Source organism: Camarhynchus parvulus, chromosome 1, assembly GCF_901933205.1.
Source record: "Camarhynchus parvulus chromosome 1, STF_HiC, whole genome shotgun sequence".
NCBI classification, from domain to species: Eukaryota; Metazoa; Chordata; class Aves; order Passeriformes; family Thraupidae; genus Camarhynchus; species Camarhynchus parvulus.
The window spans coordinates 19,050,668-19,076,897 of record NC_044571.1 but is presented as its reverse complement, the minus strand read 5'-3'; the positions used below and the strand labels follow the sequence as shown (position 1 = coordinate 19,076,897).

The 26,230-nt window shown below is 38.1% G+C and overlaps 1 protein-coding gene across 2 annotated transcripts in view; it reads left to right on the top strand.

Annotated features, from left to right (window-relative positions):
- FRMPD4 (FERM and PDZ domain containing 4) overlaps window positions 1-26,230 on the top strand; it is a 292,864-nt gene that overhangs the window by 223,169 nt on the left and 43,465 nt on the right. For both annotated transcript variants that reach the window (XM_030950574.1, XM_030950563.1), the window contains exons 3-4: window positions 4,403-4,563; window positions 6,679-6,781. In XM_030950574.1, coding sequence (XP_030806434.1) covers window positions 4,403-4,563; window positions 6,679-6,781 — 264 coding nt within the window. The remainder of the gene's footprint in view (window positions 1-4,402; window positions 4,564-6,678; window positions 6,782-26,230) is intronic.

The window sequence follows — 26,230 nt, the reverse complement described above, 5'->3', positions numbered from 1 at the left end:
CTGCTTTCTTTTTGGAAGTCTTTGCAGAATGGAGCTAAAGTTGTTCTGGCGCCTTTGTTACTTATTTCTAAATTAATGTTTATCATACTAGGATCGCTGGGTTCTTACCATAGTTTTCAGATTCTTAGAAGAGTTAGAGCTCTAACCATTTTTCGGTGGAAATGAAAACTCCATGTTTTGTCAAAAAAAACCTTCTGACATGTCAGGGAATGACATATCAAAATACAAAGGCTAAAAAGCATTGTACTCAGACACTTTGCTTTTTATTACTATTAAGCATTATTAAATCAAACTCTCTATTGCAGTCTTGGTTCATATATTTCTTGGATTATTCAGCCTCTAATTTAAATAAGGACAATGCTAGGAAGGTTTCCATGGAAAATATTACCAAGTTAATAACTTTGAAGCTAATTATGTGAAGATTCAAAGTGTCAGTCTTAAACTACACCTCTGACTAAGCCAAGCATGAATTTGGACATGCAAATGTTAAGTGAGGCTCCTCATAATGTCCTGGGCTTCTGAATTGTGTTTGCAGGTGCTAGCTGCTGTGATGCAGCTGATCAACGCTCCCCCGGGTGTTTTTCTTCCTAATTTGCTTCTTCCTTTGCTCACTGTAGGCCCCTTTGTGGGTAAGTGTGCACATGAATTTTATGCCACCTGCAATGTCTCTATTCTGCTCTGTGTTGGTGCATGCTCGCTCAGATGCCTTCTCTCTCATTTCCCCTGTTACCTTCTATATTGACTAGAGCAGTTTCCACAGAGAGTTTTTGAGAGTAAGTGCTTATGATTGCACTTCTGCTATGATTTTCCATAGCTGGTAGTTTATCTCTCAGAAGAGCCTACTATATAAAATCTCTGTTCAAGAAATTCTCTAAGAATTTTTCTCCTTCACATGGCAGCAGTCTCCCACTGCTGACAACGTGAGTGCATCAGGGAAATGGCCTTTTGCAAAGCAGGGACTAATCTCAGCTGTTGAAAATGGGAGGAAATAAGTGTCTGTCTTTGAAAGGCAATTTAAGGACAGCTTGAGTTTGTGTACATGGAAAGAACAGTTCATATTTAAAATCTCAGGCTCTTTTTCTCTTTTTCTCCCATTTTTCCTTGAGAAAAGTAAATCTTTAGCTATGATGTAAGAAATGTATATAATTTTTTTTTTCAGGTGTTTGAAGCAAATAGCAAGTTTGTAGTGTTGCAGTTTTTCTTCTAAGATCTTGCAGAGTGTAAAGCACATTTTAGGTAGGGTTCTCCAAAGTGGCTTTTTTGAGTCCAAGCTTATTAGATTCTGGTTTAGAACTCGTAGCATAGTTATTCTGCAGAAGTTAATATTTTTCATAGCTGAGATGGAGATCAAATACCTCCAATTAATGCAAAATTCAAATTAGTCCTGAACTGTGGTATCACAACTGGCATCTCAATAATGAACTAACCACAGGAGGAAGCAGGTTTGTCAATGTACCATCACAAAAAGCTTTGAGCATTCATCTGATCTCTTCTGGGATCACATTTATACATCTTGCTACTCTCTTGAAGTACACCCCCAACGTACTGAATGGCACAAGAATGTCTGATGCAGCAAGCTGTGGAAGTGTGAGCTGCAGAGTCTTTTTAGTTGATGTATTCCAAGGTGGATAACCTTAAAAATCAATAGTGTCTGCTGTGCCTCTCAGAATCATGATGGACTGCTCCTCGCTGATCCTCTTGCTTAGGCTTTGAATAACTGATGCTGTGCTGCTGCAGATCCTCAGCACCAGCCAAGGCAAGGGCTGGAGCATCCAGGAGCGGGGCTGCTCCCTTAAGCAAATCTCTGTCTGCTCTTAGAATTTGTTATGTGAAGTGCTGCTGTTTGTTGGGGGATTTGGGGCTGTTTTGAGGTTTTTTCTTTTTAAAACAGATTGTAAAAGTGTTTGAAGACAGAGTAAGTACAATGCAGTAGTACAATGAAAGTAGTTTTCAAAGGCTCAAGCAGTAGTTTCACATTGCTTGTAAATATGGTATTTTCTCTTTAGGACAGAAGGCGCTTTCTGTTTGGACTTGTAGTGCTCTAAAAATGGAAACAGCTATTAGGAAAAAAATATTAAATAGATTATCCTAACTTTGTGGAAAGTTAACTTTGTGGGGCTGTCATCAAAGAGAAGTAAAAAATGCAGAGTTTTGTCTTCTCTATCAAAACAAAGCTCTCAAGTTGAAATAAATAGTGTTTTAGATACCAGTGACACCTCAGAAATTGTCTCATTAGAAAGAAAAAATGTTTGAATATCTAGATGCACAAACCACAAATAGGAATTTATGGAGAGGAGATGCCTGGGAGGTCTTGAAGATAGATTTCTTAAAGGGTCTGTGTATAATTCTCTGGGCTTTCTAACAGTTCATTGGAAAAAGAAAATAGAATGTTATCTAAAATAAACTGACAAAAGCTGGAGGAACAGGAGGAGGAGGAAGATAATCAAGTATCAGATATGATGCTCTAGCTGGTAAAAAACAAGTACTTTCTTTGCTGACCTCACCTTATGCATATATTAAGAGAGCACAGAGATATTCTCTTGCTCTCTTATTTTTTGTAAGGAAGTAGCTTCTGCTGCCTCTGATCATATGCATAAAAAGACAGCATGTTACTCTTAGGCAGACTGAATCTAGTCACAGGGATAGAAAGCTTCTTTGAAGAAAAGCCCTAGAAAAATCCAGTAACAGAAATAGACTACCACTGAGAGTTTACTGAGATTTTGCTGCTCTTCTGTGTATCAGTAATGAAGCAGACCATGGAGAGAAAGTAAATTGATGTCATGCCCAAGGTGTATGTGTTGGGGAAAGATCAGAGAAGTTTTTGTGAGTCATTGATGCTGAAAACAGATCTCTGAATGATACCTTTCTCCTTATGGACTGCCAGTTTGGAGTTCTTCAGGGAATTGTATTCACAGATGGAAAAGGGACAGGTGGTGAGAGCAACAATGCTGGTTGCACGGTATGTCCCTTAACCCTCATGTTAAAACATGTTATATGTAAAATTGTCAAAGATTTCAAGATGTCAAGACTTTCATATTATTAATTACCTATGAGGACACCAATGGATGATACTGCCTAGTGCTGTAGGGATATCTGCCTCTCTGATGTGCATTTCAGAGTTCTCAGGCTGTGCACATGGTTGTTACCTTTCTCAGAGCCTGTGCCCTCTCTGCAGGTGGGGCTGGGACTTGGCTTCCTCCATTTGCCTACTGCATTTATCTACCATGAGCTAGAGTCATTCAGCACTTGCAGACTTACAGTCTCTTGAAAGCAAAAAAAAGTTAACTCTTGGTCAGGCAACTTAAAACAAATATTATCTGAGGTCTCTCAGGACTGCAATAAGTTGATGCCATGAGCTGAAATCTTTGTACTGTGCTGACCAGATATTGCTTGTTGCCTGCAGTGGTAGTTTGGTCTCCTGAAGCACATGAGTTCAATGGATGGTGTCTGGGGTATGGCACTGGAGTGGTCTGTTTGTCTGTCTGATTGGCACTGGGAATTGGTAGCTATGATTCAATGTGGACTCCAGCCATTGGGTGGAAAATGCAAAGTATGTTTTGGTTCTGACTGTGTATAGCATCAGCCAGTGTTTCAGTGTTTATTAATGTTAATTTAAAATCTTTATGCTTTTAAGCTGTTACCTATTTCATGGATATGGGATGTTGGATAGCTTTCATCTTTTCTATTTTCTGCTTGAAAACTCAAGATCTTTCCCTCCAGCCATGAGAATTTTTTCTTCTAGGTACAATAAACAGACTTTGTCATAACATGTAGAAAAAAGCAAACTATTTTAGTAATTCCACATAAATATATTTTCTTGTTTTTTTTTTTGTTTGTTTGTGCCCTGGAACATTTTAAAGTGATTTCAGGTAGTTTATCCAAATAGCAAATATTGAGCTGTTATGGATGCCTCAGGGAGGGAGAGGATTCAGCTCAGAAACTTGCTTAACATGTTAGATCCCCAAATTAAAATGTGTGTTCTCTTTTTAAAAATTCTGACAGACTCTAATTATTGAGTTTTATGTTATGAGTAGGTCACTACTATTATTTTTCCCTTCCAAAAATTGAAGGATGAAAAATTCAAGCACAGATCACAAAGGCTTTATTACTGGGTTGTTTTTCTTTCATATATGGGATATGATTAAATGTGTGCTGTCAAAAAAAAAAACCTCTTTCAAGCCTGATACTATTGATTACTATTTGAGACCTGCCAGCAGCATTATTACTTAATGCATAAGAAAACCTAATAGAAAATTATTAAGTTGGTGCTTTAGTTCCTCTAGTGAGAACGTTTCAGATATTCATCTCATATCGTTGCACAAATTGCTTGGCTCAAGTAGATACCACAAAATCATGTTTTAATGATTTTTTTCCTTTTTCCATCTTTTATTTTTTTTCACAGTCACATGACACAATCAGCCACATTTGAAGACCCTCGAATAGAGAGCTGCCAAATAACCCCTCCAGCCCCTCGGAAAGTGGAAATGAGGAGGGATCCTGTGCTAGGATTTGGGTTTGTGGCTGGTAGTGAAAAGCCAGTTGTTGTACGCTCAGTAACACCAGGTATGTTTTCCCCACCTGACCCCAGAAGAAAACTTTGATTTAGGCTACTAAGATGAAATGCAGCTACAAATTTGAGACCTGTTGAAATATTCAGGCAGGCAAAGTAATCACAAATACTAGATATGATTTTTAGCCTTGTTTTACCCAATGGTTTCCTTCCTTACACTCATTTTTGAACATTACATAAATGTATTGGCAAAAAGCCAGTTTGGAGTTACTGCTCAGAGCCATTACTATTGTTTGCCTGAAAAAAGTTAACCCATTTCATTCAAGGAAAGAAGGTCTTCTCCCTGGTATCTTTACATTGGTTTGCTGTCACCTTCATTACCATTGAATCAGCATTTTCAAGAGGTATGTTGAGTTCTGAACTTAAAGCTTGCATATTTTTCTTTCTCACCATCACCTTCCCAAAGAAAGTTAGTTTTCTGAAAACAGTATCTCTTTCTGAAAAAGAGGATATTACTGCTGGCTTTTTTTTCTTTAATGAATGCATCTGTATAACTATATGGTTAAAAGCCAGGTCAAAAGATATCCCCAGACATCTTACCTGCAGTGAAAATTAGTGAGGATTGTGATCTCTTTGAAGTTATAAGAAACCAGACCTGGGATAATCTGTTTCCCAAATCACAGGCTCCTGCTCTCTATGCTTAAAAGTCCAGCTGTTATGTAAAATTGCAGCCAAGGGCAGGGATTTGACTTTGCTCCTGTTCAATATGTTCTCCAGAACCCCCACAGAGAGCAGAGGAGACAGAGGCAAAATCGACTCTGTGAGGTTCTGATGTCATTTACCAACGTGTGTGCATTGATTACATTTGTATTGCTTTCACATGAAGTGAGCAGTGTAACTAATATTTGAACCAGATCCAGACAGCTCATTTCTCTCAACTTGGCATTATTAATGTAGTTTTATGGAAAAATTTGGAAAATGTGTGTACTCTGCTCTGTTTCAAATGAATAGGAGGAAATATAAGCTCAGGACAACATTCTCCTACATGTATTTGTATCCATTTATGTGGGATATGGAAGTAGAGTAAAGTTTTCAAAGCAAACAGGAAAGGATCAGCATTAGCTCAGTTGTTCAATGACTTTGTTTTGATGCTGAAACATTTTGTTTTTAGACTTCATCTTCATAATGGTAATATTATTTGGTATTTTATGTATCATCATTGCAGAGTGTAAAGACAAAGACTAGAGAGGATATATCTCTCTACACTAGGAACTGTGATGTCACATCAACTTCTGGGCATGTAATTGTGCTGAGAAACAAAGTAATATGTGCATTTTATAAAATACAATGCACTCAATGAGCATTTCAGCAGTGCCAGAATCCAAACCACATAGACATATACATGACTGATTGTCTATTCAGACTAATGCTAAATATTCATGTCTAACTGAAAGTGGCAATGCTTTTGGATGTACCCATGTTCATCAAGTGGTAGGAATCCAGCAGAAAAGAGATTCAAGCAGCTGGAGTATAAAAACTTTCTGTCTCCAATTGAAGAAAACAGGTTTGTTTTGCCTAGAACAGAAAAATCATAGGAGACACCTGTGAATGACATTCAAATACATGAGTGATGTTTCATAGGAAAGAGGAATAAGATTTTCTCTGGTGTTACTTTGCCTGGGACAGGAAACAATATATTGCAACCAGGAAGATCTGGTATATTTACTATGGGAAAAGGCTTCCTGTTCTTAACAGTAGATAAACAGGATCATTTGTTCACAAGAAATCCTTCTCAGGGTGGTCTTAAAAAATATCAGACAAACATTGATCAAGGATGATTAAAATACAGTTGATTGCACCTTAAAGGGTGCATAAGTCCATGGCTTATGGGTCCTTTTGGCCCTTCAGAAAACTAAGCCCTTAGTTTAGGTAGTTAGATACAGGTTTAGAACTTGAGGAACTTCAGTAGAAGCTGCTAAACCATTAGCAGCTTGCAAGATTTTCCTGGTGAGGGAGTACTGGTAACGCCAGAAATAGTGTTAGTGTAAAAATGTCATTAGCTAAAGAAAAACTACACATGTAGTATATGAACAACAGTATCTGTGTGTTTACAATGGTCTGCTAACCTGTACTCTTTTTTTTTTTTTCCTTTCTTCATTTGTCTGCAGGCGGCCCCTCTGAAGGAAAGCTTATACCAGGGGATCAGATCATAATGATTAATGATGAGCCAGTCAGCACTGCTCCAAGGGAGAGAGTCATCGACCTTGTCAGGTAGTGGATGTCCTGTCACTTAAACTGCAAACACAGTGACTTATTGCCTTGTGCAGTCATTCAGTAGTACAGCAAGTCCTGCCTTCCCATGGCTGAGAAAAGAGAAAATAATTTTGCTTTAGTTATAATGAAGAATTATGAATTATTTTAGTATTGAAATGAAGTGTCCTCTTAAAATGTCATCTGAGTAGCTGAAAAAGTATAAAAACATTCAGGAGAAGTTCCAAAGTACTTGAGTATCAAAAGAGGAATAGTATTTTCCTGGTATTAATTTTTTTTGTATGGATTGTTGAAAAGATGATTCCTGAAGCATGGAAGCTCCACTCACTGTTGCATTACTGTTTATTTTTCACATGAAGCAAATTAAGTCAGGTTTGTCTTATGTAAAGAATAAAGAAAATGTGGTAGGTCGGGTGATTTTTGAGAGTGAATTAATGCATGTAAATATATAGAGAAGCTCAAAAAGTATTTAGGTGGAATGCAGGTAGGCGAGTGTGTGAAAGAAGCAGGAAGAAAAGACAGAAGTCAGAAAACTAGACAAAAAAAGTGGCTGGGGATAGTACAGGAAAGAAGAACTGTCAGTATTTGTAATGGGATGTAGAAGGAAAGGAAGAACAGTGAGTGCCAAATGGTAAGGATATCGAAAAAGATGTATTGCGATTCACATAATAAATTTTGCTTTTGGAGTAATGAGAAATGTTAGTGCATTGCACAGAAAAATGGCAAGTAACTAAAAAACTTAAGAATTAATAACTTAAATTCCAGTAGCCTGGTTGCTGTGCCTGTGCTGGAAATAGCTCAGGAGAACAAAACATGGTGCAAAATTGAACAGCACCCAATTTTGTTTCTGTATTCTTCCCATTGGTGTAAACTCTGAATTGGTGGGTCTTGTTGATTCCTGAGAGATGCTCAGATTTTAATGGTACAGGTACCTCTTCTCAAAAATTACAGCTATCAGTGTTTTCACTGTTACCTGTGTAATTTTGAGAAGTCACATTTGTTTACAGAAATTTGGCCAGGAAGTGCCACAGCAGTTGTATTTCTCCTGCAAACGGCTGCTTGTTTGCTGGGGATTTAGCTGAAAGAAAACTTCCAAAGATGGTGCAGAAATAGTATAAAAATACCAGAAATGCTGAAAACCTTCATCTGTGTTAGGTGGGATTAAACAAAATATATTTTCAGATTTTTTTCCAAAAAAGTGTTAACCTGCAAGTCAGCTAACAAACAAAATTTGCTAAGAGCTTCATGTGATGAGTAGACTCCTTAAACTGAAAGAACTGTCCTGCTTCTAATAAAGTTCTGTCTTGTGCTCTGTGTTGACTACTGGTATAAGCCTCAAAAATTGGTCTTATACTAATTTCTGAGGTCTTTGTTTCTCAATAAAGCAGTAATATTGTCTTCATTCTTTCCCTGATTCTTTGATATTAAGCAAAGTTAGGTTCTCTATCTCATTTTCTGCTTCTAGCAATATGTAGTAATAACAGCAAGGAAAACAGACTGATTAGACCTGAGACAAACTGAATTTATTGTATAGTTGATTCTCTGTCTGCCTTCAAATGAGATACTCAATTAGAATGTCACCCTTCCCAATTACATTGACTACATAAGTAATGTTAAATTAAGTGTTGTTTCGTCCCAGGGAAAGCTTTAGGTGATGCTTTTCTTACACTGTAATTCTACCTCTGCTTTCAAAACATGTCTGCTGTTGGGATTTTGACAGAGATTCATTCTTTGATGAAATTTGGAGTGAAATATATTTGGGTTGTATGTTACAGCATTTGAAAATAAGAACTTACTTTCGTGCCAGTGGACATGCCTGGAATGACTAGACACTGTCAATGAGCAGTCCTGACACCACAGCAATTCTTTACAGCAATGAAATAGTGAATCTCTTCTGTATAATTGAAGGTTTTCATATGGACTAGATACATTTACAACTTTTCAATGCATCTGCATTTTTCAATGTGTGTGGGAGAAGTTTTGAAATCTTGTTTTCCTGCTGGTAGCAGCATCTCAGTGGTTGGCAGTGAGGGTGTTTTAAATGCATGGGTTACCCAATGGGCATTATCACAAAAGCATAGGAGAACTGAGAGGAGACTTCTGGAGGTCATCCAGTCTAACCTCTTGCTCCAGGCCAGGTAGTGTCAAAGTTAGATGTGGCTGCTCAGCACTTGCCTAATCAAGTCTTTAATATCTCCAAATATGGCAATTTCACAACCACACTGGGTAGGTGTTTCAGTTCCTAACCAGCAGCCTTTCAAAAAAACATGAGCCAACTTCTTTATGAGCTTTAGATGCATCCCATCTAGGCCCATGGACTTGTGAATGTCACTCTTACCTAAGCAATCCCTAATTCAGCCTTTGTCTGCCTTTGTTCCCCAAATTCTGTCACTGAGCTCAGGGACCAGGATAGCAGACCTTGCCAATAAAGGCCAAAGCCAAGAAAGCATCAAACATCTGAGCTTGTTCAGTATCCTTCATCAGGCTACCCACTCAATTTAGCAGTAAGTTTTTACTTCCCTTGGCTTTCACTGCTATTGTGGTTGTAGAGACCCTTCTTTTATCCTTCATCCATCCTGGATAAGTTTCAGTGCTTAGCTTTGCAAACCCCATCCCTGCCTGGCCAGGTACATCTTCTCTGTTTCTCCTGGGTAACATGTCTCCATTTCCATTTCTGATCTCTTTCCATTTTGCACTGGGTCTTGTTCAGGCTTTCCCTGTGGAGCCACACTGGTGTCCTGCTTCCTTGCAGATTGGAATAGACCACCCTGGCACCTGGAGGGGGCTCTCTGTGAAGGTCACCCAGCTCTACTGGGCTCTGGCCTTTCAGAGCCGCATCCCAAAAGACCCTGCTCTGCAGTGCCCTGAACAAGCTGCACTCTGATTTTAGACTGGACTCCTCTTCCTCTTTTTCCTCAGGATCTTAAACTGTACTATCTTGTGGTCACTGCAGCACATTAATGAGAAATTGATATTCCAAGACTATTTTTTTTCCTGTGGTCTCTTGCTGATTGGGTATAACAAGGTATATTTTACATTCGTGTGAAATTCAGTGGCTATTTTTATGCAGCTTTCCCTCAAAGCTTTTTGTAAAGTCAACAAACAATTTGTCATTATAACTGCAGAGAGTGTGGAAAAAATTAATCTACTTTCAAAATACTGATATAAAGATCATAGCATGTCAAATAGAGAAAACACAAATTGCGTAAGAAAAGAAAAAGGCAGATTTCACAACCAGGTGAGCATCAAACTTCACCAGGATTAGGGAAGCCCAAAACTTCCAAGCAAAATACACATAAATGCTAGATGTTAAGTCAAACTTTAATGTTAAAGAGAGTTTTTAATGAAACACAATATCTGTTTTCCAATAAAACATTGTCAGAAGATTAACTTGTGAAAAGAGTTATGAGCTTGAAGAAAAAGAAAAGGATGACGCAATTTCTGCTTTCTTAAAAAAAGTCTGTAATTGAAAAAAATTAAAAACTTTCAAAAACCATTTTTTTAAATTTAAAAAATTCAAAATTCCACCAGAAAGGATAACTGAAAAATGTCAATTAAATATTTTTTTTTGTTAGGAAAATGCATATCCCTAACTAATAAATTAGCTTTATTTCTAAATTGCCCACAAAATAAATGAGAGTAATTTCTTTTAGATAATTTTTTTTCAGCCCTTTTCCTATCAGCTCCAAATTCATTGTCTAACTGTTACTCCTACAGGATAAGAAACAGATAGACTAGTTTTTCAGGAAAGTCCCTTTTTTATAATGGTTTTACTACAACAAATTCAAGAAGTTAAAGGCAATGCATAACACAGAAATTTTCCTATGGGCTTTTTATTACATTGTAATATTTTAATTATGGGTGGGCTTTTTAAGCATTCATTACTGAAAATAATCTTCCTTAAGCAGAAAACTGTTATAGCCACTTCTGCTGACTCCAGGGGCTACTGAGCGGGAACCTGATGAGAGATTTTGTTTTGTTTTTTAAGAATGAGCGACACTCTTGTATCCTAGGAAGTCTTAGGTCTAGAGATTATCAGGGATATTCATTATAAATATCCCCTGTAGGTCATTCTGATCCATTGAATTATTTTGGCTCTGGCAACACTTAATTAGTGTTCAAGTTGTCCTTTGAAAGCCAGGGTTGCAGAAATATGAATCAAGTATGGTTTGCAGACAAAATCCATTTGGATTCATTATTTCTGGGTGCTGTTCAATGGCTTTTGCTCCGTATTTTGTTCTCCTGGGCTATTTCCAGCACAAACTCAGAAGTCATGTTTATGGTTTCCCTTGCAAAGAGAGGTCAGTTTTATGAAAGTCACTTGAGGCTGTGGTCAAGATGAATTCCATTCAAGACAGACAGTTACAGAACTTCAAAAAAGAGGAAGAAACAAGATCACTTTTCTAAATGTAAGCTTCAAGTCAAGACAAGTAGCAAGCGAACAGAATACAAAGGATGTATCTGAAGTGCAGTCAGTTCAAAATTTATCAGGAGCTATTTATGTTGGGTTTATTTTGCTGCTGATATGGATTCTGTGAGTTACAGCTTTTCACACATACTTAACAATAAGTATTTTGAGATAACATTGAAGTCATGGCACAATGGAGCAATTTTTTCTTTATATGACAGTGAGCAACAATGCAACACTGACATATTAGAAGGTATTTTAGTGTACCGTATCAATTAATTGGTTGCTCAGAAGTTCATGTATTTCATTATCATTGGATAATGTTACATTTTTATCTGTTTAAGAATCAGCTTAACCAACCCTTTTTTTTGAAACAAAGAAAAACATCTGACTAGTAATTTGCCTTATTAGCTGTTCATAGGCAACTCCTATATCATGAATAACTTGTTTTTCTTAGATTGCACTCAGTAGGCATTAGTCTACAAGGATCACAACTTATGTAAACTGTCTTTTTATTTAGCAAGGTATTTTGCTGAAATTTTAAGTGACACACAAGTGTACTACTTACTCCATAAACCAAACAGTGAGTAGTGGCATGGCAGTGGTACTTTGTTCACACTTTAATTAAAATAGTTATCCAGGCTGCCATCCAGGAGAAATTGGCATCTGAGGAGGGTAATCCATCTAAAATACTTGTTTTGGAAAAGCTATCCTGTTGCAGAAAGCTTTATTGACTAAACAAGAAGAACAGAAAAGTATTTTTAAGTAGAAACCTGACTTCTAGGTTGCTAAATTAGGCTAGATTAGTCCATTCCTTGCAACTGTAACAGCAGTAAATCAGTATTTGATATCCTCTGGAATTCCACTAAAAATACCTATATTGCAAAGCGAGAAATGAAAAAGGTGAAATTCATTAAGGGCTTTTATTTCTTGTTGGCTCTATTTTCTATTTAAGAGAAATGACTCAAAAACGTCTCTGAAATAACTCTTTCTTTGGCATGTTAATGTCACAGCAAGTTTTCATCAAGAGGATCTAGAGGATTCTTTCAATTCTGCAGTAGAAGTTATGGTTTAATGGTGTATTGCCATAAGACTGGAGAGAAGGAACCCTCCAGGATTTTAGGCTGCATGTTGCATTTTAAGTGCTAACATGAATTTAATCAATACTGACTTTCCTCACCATCATTGCGAAATGAATGAGGATTCTGTCACTCCCATTTGACTCTGTGAATGTCAGGGAACCACTTTTCCTACTCTGCATCCTCAAAGCTAAATGCAAGTGTAAAAGGGAGCTCAGTGACAGTGCCTGTCATCAGCATCATCTTACAGCAGCTGAAAATGCCTCTTTTCAAATGTTCCTGGATGTAGTTTAGACAGTTTCTTATACTGGATGAAGTAATTTTGGTGGACTTTCTATTAAAGATATTCTTTCTTCATCAGCATCATAGAGAAAAAATCAAGCATATTAAGCTATTATCTATGATACTGCTTAGCAACCGTGAACCTTGAAAACTGCTTTTTCTGAAAAACCAGTCATGCAGACGTTTTAATTTGAAGGTACTCTCAGTTCAGTAAATGAATCTGGAGGCTGTAACCACTTTGTGTCAGGCCCTGATTGATGAATTGCTAGTGTTTTAGGTTTTAGACACATCATGGTGAACAAAGGGACAAAATGTTGGACCAAGTGATCTGTCAGAGTTTTACAAGTGCCATCAATGGAGATAAGCTTTCTGCCAGGGCATTTAATTAGCTACATCTGATCAGCTAGCCCATGCAAGGAGCTCAGAGTCAGGATACTAGAAGTCAGTTCCTCTCTGTCTTGAGGGGTATTGTTAGATATGTATCTTCTATCTCTTGAGGTGTTTCTGCAACATAATACAGAGATAACTGGATCATACTTCAAAATGGCTCTGAATCTGTGAGAGCACACATTTAATATTATCTCTTTTATCTTCTTTTCTGGGCTGTTGTGGTGCTTCTTGTTCTTGAGCTAATACATTGAAGGCTAATTCAGGTTTCTCCAGATTTTAATTACTAATCTGCAATAACATTTCAGAAATGCCCGCCCACCTTTTCAAAGGCCTGTAAGAGCTGCAAGCTGTACAGAGATATTACTTGTTATTGTTAAAATCAATGCCAACTATGGACGTTGTTCTCTTTTAAATCCATCATATCTCTCAAAGAATGCAGTGTCATATCCTTGCTTATTCTTGGGAGAAAGTTGACTGACATGGTTTAGAAAGGTTTGGCCTTGATAATTCAGATGCTGTGAGTGCCGAGATCTTAATTTGTTGCGTACACTTAATTTTCTTTTTGTGTTAACCATGCTGAATGGCCCTCAGAGTCAGCAAGTGTAGGCCCCTTTTTGAAATTTCAAGGCTCATGTGTCATCTGTTTGAAATGTTGTGTTATCATCTCACTCTATTCTCTAGAAAAAGGAGTCAGCCGTGATGAATTTCAGGTCAGCTGTTCCTTAACAAGTTGCTTTATGGAACACAAGGGCATGAATGGAGATGTGGAACAGCTGTGCCCAAAACACAAGTAACTGTACTGATTGATTCTTCAGATGTGAACCAGCAAATGTTGCTCTCATTAGCTTGTTCTGATGAGCTTATTGCTTCTCATCCAACTAAATAAAAGTGTTGGCTTGTCCAAATGGAAGATTTGCTCTAAAGCCAGATGCACTGATGTGAATCAGTGATGTTTCAGAGTAGTTGTTTCCATGTAAAGTCATTCAAATGAACACCCAGATTTGAGTTTATTATGAATCAATGCTTCCATGTGATGAATTACCTTTATATTGCATGCTCTGCAACAGATGTTTATCCTTCTTTGTACTGTTTTTGCAAGCCTCATGCATCAAAGGATTACATCCAGTTGGAATATGGAGCAGGAGGTAGCTAAAAATCTCCCATCCTGTGTTTGGGGTAGGGAGGGTTGCAGAGTAGGTGTCAAACTACTGCAATTGCAAGGTTTCTCTTTCCCAGCTGCATTATATGTCTCTTTTGAAGTGGCATTTCCAAATCCTCAAAGACAATGTTGGGCAAGCCAGCCCTTTACATTGTGCTGTTTGTACTTGAATGTTCTGTGGATGCCTTCAAGACATTACAACAGGACAGTGACACTTACACAGGTTTATTCACTATGAAATTTAATCAGCAGAAAGTAGAAGTCAGGGAGAAACACAAGCCAGAGACAGTTTCAGGAGCTGTTTGGGAAACACCAGACTCTGCAAAACAGTTTCTGGGACTGGGGAAGCAGTATAGGCTGACAGGAGAGATTGTGCCATGCACCTGGGGCTGCCAGCATGGCGTGGCTGTGAAGTAGGAAGATGACAGAGATGCCTTCACCACTGCATGCACAGAACTCACAAAGTAACTCTGTCCTTACAAAAGTGTCTGTCTGCCCTCACTGGGAAGTTTACAACTCCCTATCCTGCCAGTCAGTTGCTGACTAATTCAGCATATACACATCAGCTAATCAAGCTATTGTAAGGGCAAAACATAGCCATTTCTGAGAAGACATGATGATTGTGGGCCTGTGATGCTTTGGGAAGGCTGTCACAATGTGACTTTTCCCAGTGGTGACATCAGCATTCCCTTTTATCCTGAGCCAGTGCTGGCTATATGAATCACAGAAATTAACTGGTTTTCATCTGCTATCCAAATAGCTTCAGGATGACAGAGAAGTAGCTCTCCAAAACACTGATATGTAGACTGCATTGTCAATAAAGTGGCTTGTAGTTTCTCTGAATTATACCAAAATGCTGTATTTTGATAGAAAGATGGCAAAGGTGATGTCAAGAGCTGAGAGGCAAACATGACATTTTTATGGTTTTGTAAGTTGACCCTTGGAGACTTCTGTCAGCTACAGGTACGTAGTTTGAAGGAAAGGCATTTGCATCACCTCCTTGTAAGGAATGCTGTTTTGAAGGTGGCAGTTTTACATGCACCAGTGTTCATAGGAGGTAAAAGGCAATTTAAACTGCTGAGAGAGAAGGGTGAAAGGACTGTGACCAATTTGCAATGTCTTGTATATTTCCACTAATTTGAAGTATCTTTAGTCTTTAGTTTTCAGGCTTTTTCCCCTGTCAAGGTGGAAGCAGCACTCTTTGGGGTGGGAAGGACATAAGGAGAGTGACTGTAAATGAGTAAAACTCTACTCAGAGAAAAATGTCATGGAGAGGTGTTGGTACTCCATGATCCACTGCTATAACAGTATAATTTTAATGAATTGCGTAATGGAAGCTGAATCAGGAGTCCCTGAAGATGACAAGATCTTTCTCTAGCTCTGTGGCATGCTGATCCTGTCTCTTCCTGATTCTCAGTGTTAGTTTTTACTTTCACAATTCTATTTATTTTTCAGATGACACTTAAGTCTATAAAGTGAAATAAAATGAAGAATGGTGCTTCTTGAAGCTGGGTGTGTCTGTAAGGTGGCTCCTCAGAACATTAGGGTCCACTTTCAGTGGCTCCTCTACACTTCCATTTCATATTCCTTCTCTCATGGCAATGTTGCCTTTCAATCTGCCAAAAATATCTTAGGGATCTCAGTGCTTGAAACCTATAACCTGTAGTTTGTCTAAGGAGTTGGAAAAGCAAAAAAATAGTAGAAATGAGAAAGTACCTAAGTGAATACATAATAGTTGAACTAGATTGGAAGGGGCAAAGAGACAAAAACAGGCTTGACGTTGTGCCAGGGGAGGTTGAGATTCAATATAAGAATAAAGTTCTTCACCCAAAGAGAGACTGGGCACTGGAACAGGCTCCCCAGGGAAAGCCTGTTCCCTGAAAGGGCCACAGCACTGACCCTGAAAGAATTCAAGAAGTGTTTGGACAACACTTTCAGGCACATGGTGTGATTCTTAGGGTGGTCCTGTGCAGGGCCAGGAACTGGACTTCAGTGCTCCTTGTGGATCATTTCCAACTCAGGAAATTCTATGTTTATATGATTCTCTGAATCCTAGTCTGATAAAACTCTCTGTGACTTCTTTTTGATTGAGAGATGTCTAGATTTAATTGTTTTGTAAAATAATTGGATCTGGCTTTCAGTGCAATTGACTTTGATTTTTTTTCTGACTTCTTTTTTTTGTGTGTATGCAAGGCCTGATTTTTGGGGTTTTTGACGCTTTTTAAAAAATCTGATCAAAAGGCTTAAGACTGTCACTAGCAAGACCTTTCTCTTTCCTGTTTCCCTCCAATAAGAATAATTTTGTGATTCACAGTCTCTCTTAGCTGTTGATACATTAACGTAGTTGGAATAGAAATGTTGTGGGGACTTCTGTGTTGGTTGATGGACTAGAAAAGTTTGAACACAGAATTAGATAATATTTTTATTTTAGTGGTAGTGCAGCCAACAAGGACTGCCCAAATTGCCAAGAGATTGAGTATCTACTTCTAACTCTACCTGGTATGCCCAATCAGGAGGTTAGTTAAAAGGGAAAGAGAACAGTTTTACATATTCTGACTCATTAGTCCCCAAAGTGAGATTCTTCAGTTAAATATTACCACTGATTGGGATGACTGGGTCACAGTGGGACGTCAAAGGAGGAAAACAGTTTCTCATTAATCTGAAACAAAAACTAGTAGAAGCCAGTAGAAAATAAATATAGCTAAAAATAAATTAATTTTAAAAATGTTGAATGCTTCAAAAGGCAATTTAATGTGATAGATTTCTCTGGGATTTATCAGTCAGCTTTTCCTTTATTTCTGATGTGATCATCTGTAATTTATTACAGGCAACACATAACAAGCAGTGTAAGAGAAGTATTTTAGCTACTACTTCAGCTTTTCTAGGCTTTTTTTCCCATAGACATAATTTTCTGTTTGACTTTTTGCTTGGCTTTTAACAACTAAGTATTCACAAACCTCCTGAAAGTAGCAACAGGAAGAGAGGAAAGACAAATGGTGTATTTCAAAGCAGGTGACTTCCAAATTATGTTGGTATTAGTCTTGCTTTGGCTTTGTTTGAAAAACAAAGAAGCTGGTTCTGAGAAACCAAGAAGTTAGAATATTGAACTAGAGACTGCAAATACCAAAGGAGAGACTGTAGTGATAAAACCAGATTGCCATCAGCCTACGTTTCCCCAAAGGCATATTTCTTACATATTATGTGCTGAAATGTTAATTGTTCTTTTAGCTCCTATTCCTCCCCATACCAACTAAAGCTTCATATATTTTACTTACTGCACAAGGGAAAATCCCTGCAGTCCACTTTCTATATTGTTAAATAAAGTAATTCAGTTTGATTGGAGGTTTAGTTAAAACCACATTTGTTGAGCTTATGAATCAAACAAGACTCTAGGAGAGGCAAAGGTCTTGTCATTTTGTATCATGGAGCTTACCCATTTTATGATCACTTCAGCTTTTCAGCAGGATTGTTACTCAGAAAGCACTGTGCGAAAAAGGCAGTTCTTTTGTAGAAGAAATTGGTTGCTACAGCAATTGAAAATACTTTAGGTCATCTGTATTTTATCAAAACCATAGGAATCATGAGGTTTAGTCATTACACTGAAATCTTCATTCCATACTTCATCTTTTCTGCTCAATATTATTTTCTGTGTGTCATTTAAGTGTGCCAGAGACTTAAAAGGAAAATATCATCTGCCTGAATTTATCAAGAAAAATTGCAAAAACTCTCCATGTTGGAAGACAGCAAAAAATTAAAACAATTAATTGAGTTTGTAATCCATATTCTTTTTAATTTTTTATCTTGTGTCATTCTCCTTACTGCTTAATTTTACATGGAAATTATACTTTTGTGACCAGAAATACCCCTTTGTTCTGCATTTCATCTGACATTCTACTTGTTTTCAAAGTCTTAAATTAAATATTAGGACAACTGCATTAGTAAAGATACTTCTTCCTTTTCCCCTTAAGAAGTATTGAATCAATTTCTTAGTGTTCTACACCAATTACAGTCATGTTGGAGTGTCCAGCAGATGGCTTGAGTTCATCAATAATTCATTCAAACTGCCATGGGTTTAAGGAAGGAACTGTACCACACTGACATATGAGAGATGGGAAGAAAATTCAGCACATACTGTAGCAACCATGGTTTTTTGGACAAAGAGGAAATTGCATAATTTATGCTCCCAGATATACAGACTGAGGATACAGTTTGCTAATGTAAGACTTAGGATTGTTTATTGGACAAATAACATGCCATAAGCATGCAGTGTATATTCTACATTTGTATGCAGGCATTTGCACATGTTTGTATGTATATGTGGAGAGAGAGGAATATGATTCAGAAAGCTCTATTATAATGGATTTGGGATTTATGAGTTACTTAGAAAAAAGATCCTGCTTGTTACCCAAAGCAGCTCATGTTACCTAAAATCTTGTCTTGACATTTTACATGGTTTGTCATGACAATTTTACATGGTTTGTACAGCCAACCTGTTATAAGGAAAATTGCCTAGACAGTTTTAAAATATTTCTTTGAAACATTTCTGTTATCTCAGCCTAAAAGTGATAAATTAAAGGTGCAAATTCTACCATGTCATTGTGATTATCTCCAGTAGAAAAAAAAATCATGTCTGTTTTTTTTTTTTTACATGAAAAATACACATTAAAATTGGGAAAGATGTGGACAGAGGGGATTTTTATAACACCTATAATTTTATGAGTATTGCTAGTTTTATGGGGTTCATAGGATATAGAGGTTACCTATGAGGTGAGAGAGGGGGAGAGGTACTGGATACGTTTTGCCAAAGATACACAATACACTTAATTTGATCCCTTTGGAGATTGTCTCACCTACAGAAGAGGATGTTATCATGAGGCTTTTGTAAGTACAGCAGCAACTGGAACTCCATTTCCTGTGAGATGCTGAGAAGTTCAGGAAGGCAGACTGGAGGTCATGGCAAAGCTGGTACTTAAGGATGACAAAGTAAGCACGTCATAGAGCAGTTTGTGTTGGAAGGGACCTTAAAGATCATCTAGTTCCAACCTCCCTGCAATGGGCAGGCACATCTTCCACTAAATTAGGTTGCTCAGAGGCCCTTCCAATCTAAATTTGAACACTGCCAGGGATGGGGCATCCATAGCTTCTCTGGGCAACTTATTCTAGGGCCTTACCACCCTTAAGTAAAGAATTTCCTCCTTGTATTCTAAACACAGTTGTCTTAGTTTAAAATCTCTTGCCCCATTGCAGCAGGCCCAGCTAAACAGCTGGTCCCCAGCTTTCCTAGAGGCCTTCTTTTTACTGGAAGGTGCTGTAGGGTCTTCCCAGAACCTTCTCTTTTCCAGGCTGAAGAATCCCGATTCTCTTATTCTGTCTTAATAGCAGAGGTGCTCCAGCATTGTGATCATTTTTGTGACTTTCTCTGGACCTGGGTCTTTGCACCTCTAGCTGATGGAGCCACTGTCATGTGGCAATAGCTGGTGAAATTCCAGAAGTTCAGAAATTTAGGCAAAGGAGCTTTGAAAGTTGTGTGCTGTTTCCCAGTGTAATGTGTTGAAAATGGCCTCTGGTAGTAAAAACTTTGTTTTAGAAGAAGGCTGGCCAAGGTGAAGTGCAGGGTGACTGTGCCTGTTGCTCAGAGCAAGTGGATTAAAGCTGGTATCAAGACCATTCCTCTCTAGATCCCCTTGGCTCACATAATGAAGCTCAGCCTAGGGTGAAACTACCAGAGACCGTTAAGATACATCAGTTCATGCCTTAGCTTGCCATGACATTAAATAATTCATTGAATCTGACCTTTCAGAGCAGTACATTGTAGGTAATAGAATGAATATAAAAAGAATAAGAATATCAAGTGGGAGTAGGGAGGCAATATAAATTTTATATATAACCCTAGAAGGTCTGCAGTGCTGTCCATTCCTGAAAGTGTGCTGGTAATTGGATGTAGTTTGGGAAGAGCAGCAAAAATTAACCACAAGTTTCCCCTTTTATGAGATTCGTAAGAAACTCAGCCTAGTTAGCTTGCTGCAGGACAGATCAAGACAGTTTTATCTGAACAAGGAAAAATTGGGATAGCAGGTATCTTTTCAGTTTGATAAAAGAGTCCAATCTAGTCCTAGGAAACCACAGCTAATAACTCTGCGAAAGATAAGAGATAGAGAGAGCTGTAGTCATCCTCATCATTTCAAGTCTTTAAATTATAAACTTGTATCTGTTTGGAAGATGTGCTATAGCTCAAGCATAACATAAGGCCTTTACAAAACATCTACCAACAACGCTTAGCCAGGAAGCCTGGACGAAGTCAGTTATAAGTTGTGTGTTGGTCTTGGATCTGTGAGTGCATCATAGTAGTAAGATTGTTTTATCTCATGCCTGAATCTGGACTTTGAGGAGTTGAATAAGCTGTACTTACTCCTTTGGGACTATCAGCCCTTTCTGGGAAGATGTGAGTTTTCCAGGAAGGAGGAAAAATGAGTAGTTCTCTCTTACAGCAGTGAATTTCTGCTCTTGGGCTCTTGTTCACTGTCACCCATGCCTGTGTTCTGTCTACCTGCACTTAGTGCTGCACAGAGCCTTTCAAAGGCTTGCCCACAGCTGGATGTCTTCAGACCTGCAGCCTCACCAGATACTGATGCTATGTCGGACATGACTTTTTTTAAATTATTATTATTTTTCACTTTCTCTCTTTTATTTGATTGGTGTTTTGTTTGGCTTTTTGAGGTGTGTATTATTTCACTGGGGCTCATGACCTGGTTTTTCAGTGGAAGTCAAATACAGGATGATATGGAGTTACTTTTCTGGTACACAATATTGAACATACACAGTTTACAGTGTATTTCAGTACTATTTCTTTTTTTCTACACTGAAATTCTGTTTTGGCAATTATAGCTCTGAATTTCAGAAAACAGTAGGAAGAAGTAATAATTTGGTTTGGTTGTACTGTGGTCATGACTGATAAGACATGACTGCTTTAATCTGATAGGATTTACTGATCTAAAACTTTTTTTTATTCAAGCAACAGTTTATTTACTAATCCCTTGATTAGAAAGATAATGCTTTATCAAAGGGCAGTGTACAATAACTTCTTTGAATAGCTACTGTACTTTTTAAAAATATTTTCATATCTTACTCTTCAATATATTCTACAGAAATTATAGTCTACTGATGAAATACTAAACTTGAGGAAAATATTCTAATATTTGCTTGTGTAAGTATTTGATAGATGCTTTTGAACAGTTAAATTGTTTCAAAAAATAATATTTGGATTTTTAATTGTCTGCTGTCTTCACAGTACTCTACTCATGACAGATTACCCGTATCTCCATGTTCAGCTGCTGCTTTAGAATAATTATAGTACTTTTGTATGTATGTCATTAACAATGAGGAGAAAAAAAATGCTTTTATCACGGTCGTTCATTTAGATATCTAATATAAGAGGCAGGACACCATGAATTTCCCAGTAGGTGCCCATAGTGGACTATTTTGTTATTTCAAAGAAGGTAATACTATTATAAACATGGACTTTTATGACTAGTTTAATTTATAAAGACAAACATCAGTGGCTGTTCCATCAAAAATACATAATTGTTAAGATAATTGTTTAGCAATACTCTTATTATTGTAAATGGAGCGATAAAACACAGCAATTTATAATTATTAAGCATAATACAGAGAAAGTAATAGTGTTGTTTCACCCTATCCTGCCAGTGCCAAACCTATTAAAACCCTTGGGTGTTAAACAGTCAAGTGTAAATAAAGCAATTCTACAGCTTTGTAAATTAACTATTTCTTTTTTACCAAACATACATGGTGGATTTGTTTTTGCAGGCACAGAGAATAATGCCTGGACTTTTTTTTAAGGACAGCTCTAAACATGATGAATACTTTGTATGTTGAACCTACAAATGATGAGTCCATAAATATACATGATAAAATGCATACTGCCTAATTCTAGAAATGCTTATATTTTGCTTTCTGACAAGAAGTCCCTACTTGCTTAAGGCTTTGTTAAGGGAAAATTTGACAAAGATGTTTTAAAAGCAGGAGGAAAGGTGTTGCTTTGCTGCCTGTTCTGCTTTTGTGTGTAATTTTCCTGGAATGGAACAATGGAGCAATGTTCATCCTCCAGCAACATGACTGATCCAAAGCCTGCTGAAGATGATGGTAGTCTTTTGGTGGACTTCAGTGGTCGTTGAATCAGACTGTTTAATGATTATCCCATGAACTGCTTGTAGTGGTTCTACTTGTAGCCTCCTGATTTTAAGATACAGCTGACAAATGGTGGAATAACAGGCTTTAATAAAATGTTTCCCTATTTGATCTAGGGTAGTTCAAGGGATATGCCATTCCCAGTGATAACCCATGCCAGCCTCTACAGGTCCCTTTCCCATCATCCTTCCTTCTCTGAAACACTATGCTTAGTACAGCACTGTTAATTTTTTTTCAGAAAACACAACATGAAAATTAGATATTTCAAGTAGGCCAGACCCATTCTTAAGGTAATGCTCTATGTCACAAAACGAAACCATAGAGGAGAGAGACACTGGGAGAGTTTTTAGAGTGTGAGGTTTTATGACAGTAGAAATGACAACAAATGACAGTTGTAAATAAATCATAAAATTGTAGAATGGCCGGGTTGGAAGGGACCTCAACCCCCCAGTTCCAACCCCCCTGCCATGGACAGGCACATCTTTCCACTAGACAAGGTTGCTCAGAGGTCCATCCAACCTGACCTTGAACAATTCCAGGGATAGGACATCTACAGCTTTCCTGTGCAACCTGTTCAGTGCCTCACCACCCACAGAGTAATGAATTTCTTCCTCATATCTAATCTAAACCTGCTCTCTTTCAGTTCAAAGCCACCACCCCTTGTCCGGTCACTACATGCCTCTCTCCATCTTTTTTGTAGGTTCCCTTCAGGTCTTGGAAGGCCACAATCAGGTCACCCCAAAGCCTTCTCTTCTCCAGGCTGAACAATCCCAATTCTTTCAGCCTTTCTCCACAGGAGAGGTGCTCCATCCCTCTGATCATCTTGGTGGTCTCCTCTGGACTTCCTCTAAAAGGTCCACATCTTTCAGTGCTTGGGATCCCAGAGCTAAATGCAGCTGTCCATGAGAACAGAAGGACAGAATCCCCTCCCTCACCCTGCTGGCCACGCTGCTTTTGATGCAGCCCAGGAGGACACGTTTGGCTTTCTGGGCTACAAGTCTGCATTACCAGGTCAAATCCAGCCTCTCATCTACAGCCCCCCAAGTCTTTCTTAGCAGGGTTGCCCTTGATCTGTTCACTCCCCAACCTGTAAATGAAAACATACAGAGGTTTAAAATGTTTGTGTTTGTTCTGTGCCTCAGTACAATGGTCTGTGTACTGACTTTCCTACCATTTTTTCACTGCATCGCTTTATGTTTGAAGCAACTTTACATCAGCATATCTGGGGCAGGGTGCAGGGGCTCATGGGCTGCACAGTTTGCAGTTAACACCCTTCAACATCACTTGCTAGCTACAACAGAAAAAAAAGAGTGGGGGTTTTTTTGTTTGTTTGTTTGTTTTTTTTATGTAGGACCTGAAAAAAAAGCAAGCGTTTTGAAATCCTTCCTCTGCTTCTTTCATGAGTCTAAATTAAACTGTTAGGTACTTTGTTATGAGTTATGGATTCAGGTGAATGGACAAAAGTCCCAGTGTTGTTTCAGTGGAAAAGCATGGTCATCTTGACTGCAGAAAGCATAAAATCATGAGCTCAGAAAGACCAAGAATGCAAGAACAGAAGATAGAAGTTTATCATAGCTGGCATCGTGGCTTTGAAGTCACGGTAGGCTTTGATACACCATTATTCAATGCATGAGTTTGACAGCACTGAGATAAAGTTTCTGATATAAATCAGTGCATCTTCTTTTCCCTGAGGCTGTTTTACTATGAAAAGAGGTTAGAAGGGGAGAAAAGGGTGATTGTGCCTTTGCCACATCCCTCCTAATTTTGTCTTCATCCTCTTCCTTACAAGAGTTATGTGCAGTTTGACCATTTATCTGATGGAGTGCAAAAACTACCTTTATCTGCATTATCACTACCATCTTCTCTGTAATAGGGGAAGTTTTTGCAATCCAATTTCATTGCTTTTCATGTTTCTGCTTTTACTTTCCTTAAGTTAGTTAGTTTAATTTTCCAGGTATCAATACAGTGCTAGGGATGAAAATACAAAGCAGGCTGCATCAGAAATGCCTCAGTTTCAAATTCTGACCTATTAAATTAAAACTTCAATAAGTAAAACAAAATACATTGTTAATTGATAACACCCTTCTTTACAGCACATATTGTCATGTGGTTTGCAGTGAACTAATTTTCTTTCCTGAACTAAGCATTTTGTGCAGAGAAAGTTCATTCTATTCAGAACTTACTGTTATATAATTCCATATAACAAATACATTGGTGATGATTGCTGAAGATCAGGAGAACTTTGATGAGTAACAAATGTCAACAAAAAATGTCAATACTGTCTGTACTGAGTAACCTCTGAATGTGAGCATTATCACAAGCTTTATGAAGAAGTTAATCACTTGCAAGAGGAAAACAACGATTTAGGAACCACCAAGCCAAAAGAGATCCGAGGTCCTTTACTGCTACGTGTTGTATTTGACAGACCTGGCTCCAGTTGTTTCAGAGAAAGGTCAGAGACCACACAATGATTTGTGTATGGAATAATCTTTCTTGGGGAAGATCTGTTTCAACAACCCTTTTAATTAGAAAAAGCATAAGCACTTTTTTTCCCTCCCTTGATTTTTACTGCACTTTCTGTAACAGTCCTGAATTTTCCTTAAAAAGCAGCACAATAAGAACCTAGAGGTTCTGTAGGTTCCTCCCTTCAATCATCACTGGCTGCACACATAATCAAAGACCTCCTTAATGAATATATATAATATGGATTTTTTCAAGTGGAAAGTATAGAGTGATTGTTGTCTTTCCATTTCCCTTGGAATGGGAATGACTGTGTGTGGATCTCACCCTTACTCTGCAAAGGGAAAGGACTTTTGCATTTCCAGAGCAGTATAATTTTCCAAATTACTTCTTAATAATGGGTAGATGGACAGGCAGTAAATGGCATCTGAAGCAGCTGGAGTTATTTTGCAGCCTAGGACACAGGAAGAAAAGGTTGCAGCTGGAAGAGGAGCCATCCCTTCTTCCCATGCTCCCCATGGTGAGCTCAGGGAGGCAGCTCAGGGAGGGTGACTTTGCTTTCCCTGCCTCTCCAAGAGCCAGCCCTTTGGGAGTGGGATTAAAAGGAGTGGCAGGTCTAAGGTCATGTCACACAGCTGCAGGGATCCATAAGCATCTCCAGTGGCTGGCTTTGAGTAACCAATGACTTTGCTGTGCAGGCCATTGCAATACACAGAGCCTTTGGGTCACCTGGAATTCTTTGCCCATGGACAGAACAGAAGGAGGTCTTTAGGCCTCCGCTCATGGAAGGCACTCAATGTACAAGGTGGCAGCAGCAGCACTGTGAGGGAAGTACAAAGTCACCACCACACATTCCAGAACACTGAGGTTTGTCAGGCTGACTGAATAGGTTAATGATACTGGCAGCAGCAGCATGCAGAACAGCAAAGCAAAAATTGAATATTTGGTCTCAATGAATGGATGAATCAAAGAACTAGGAGAGTGGATTGTGGATTGTTTATAACTGCCTTTAAAAATGTGAACAGTATGTCATTCAAATGGTGAATTTACAGATTTTGAAGAGCAAAGATCCCTTTCACAGGTGACCTTCCTGAAACTTTTCTTTTGGAGTTCAGATCTTTAGAAGAGCCATGGGGAAGGTATGACCTTTGAACAATTCTTGGGAAGCTGAAGCTGGGGAGAGGGTAGAGGGAGGAAAATAAACAAAATAAACCCTCTCAAACCTCTGTGATCTCCCTCCTCCACTTTTTGTTTTAATGATTAGCTTTGAGAGTGTGATTCTATAAACATGCTTCTCTCCCCTGCCTCTTTTCCTTATATGCCTTTGTGGCTTGTTGATCCTTTAGATCCTTTAGATAAAAAGCTTTTGCCCTGAGGTTGTCTTTTAGTTAGAATAGGACAGAATTAGGGAATAAAAAGTATATTGAAAATAAAAAAAAAAGACAACCAAACAAAAAATTTTAAAA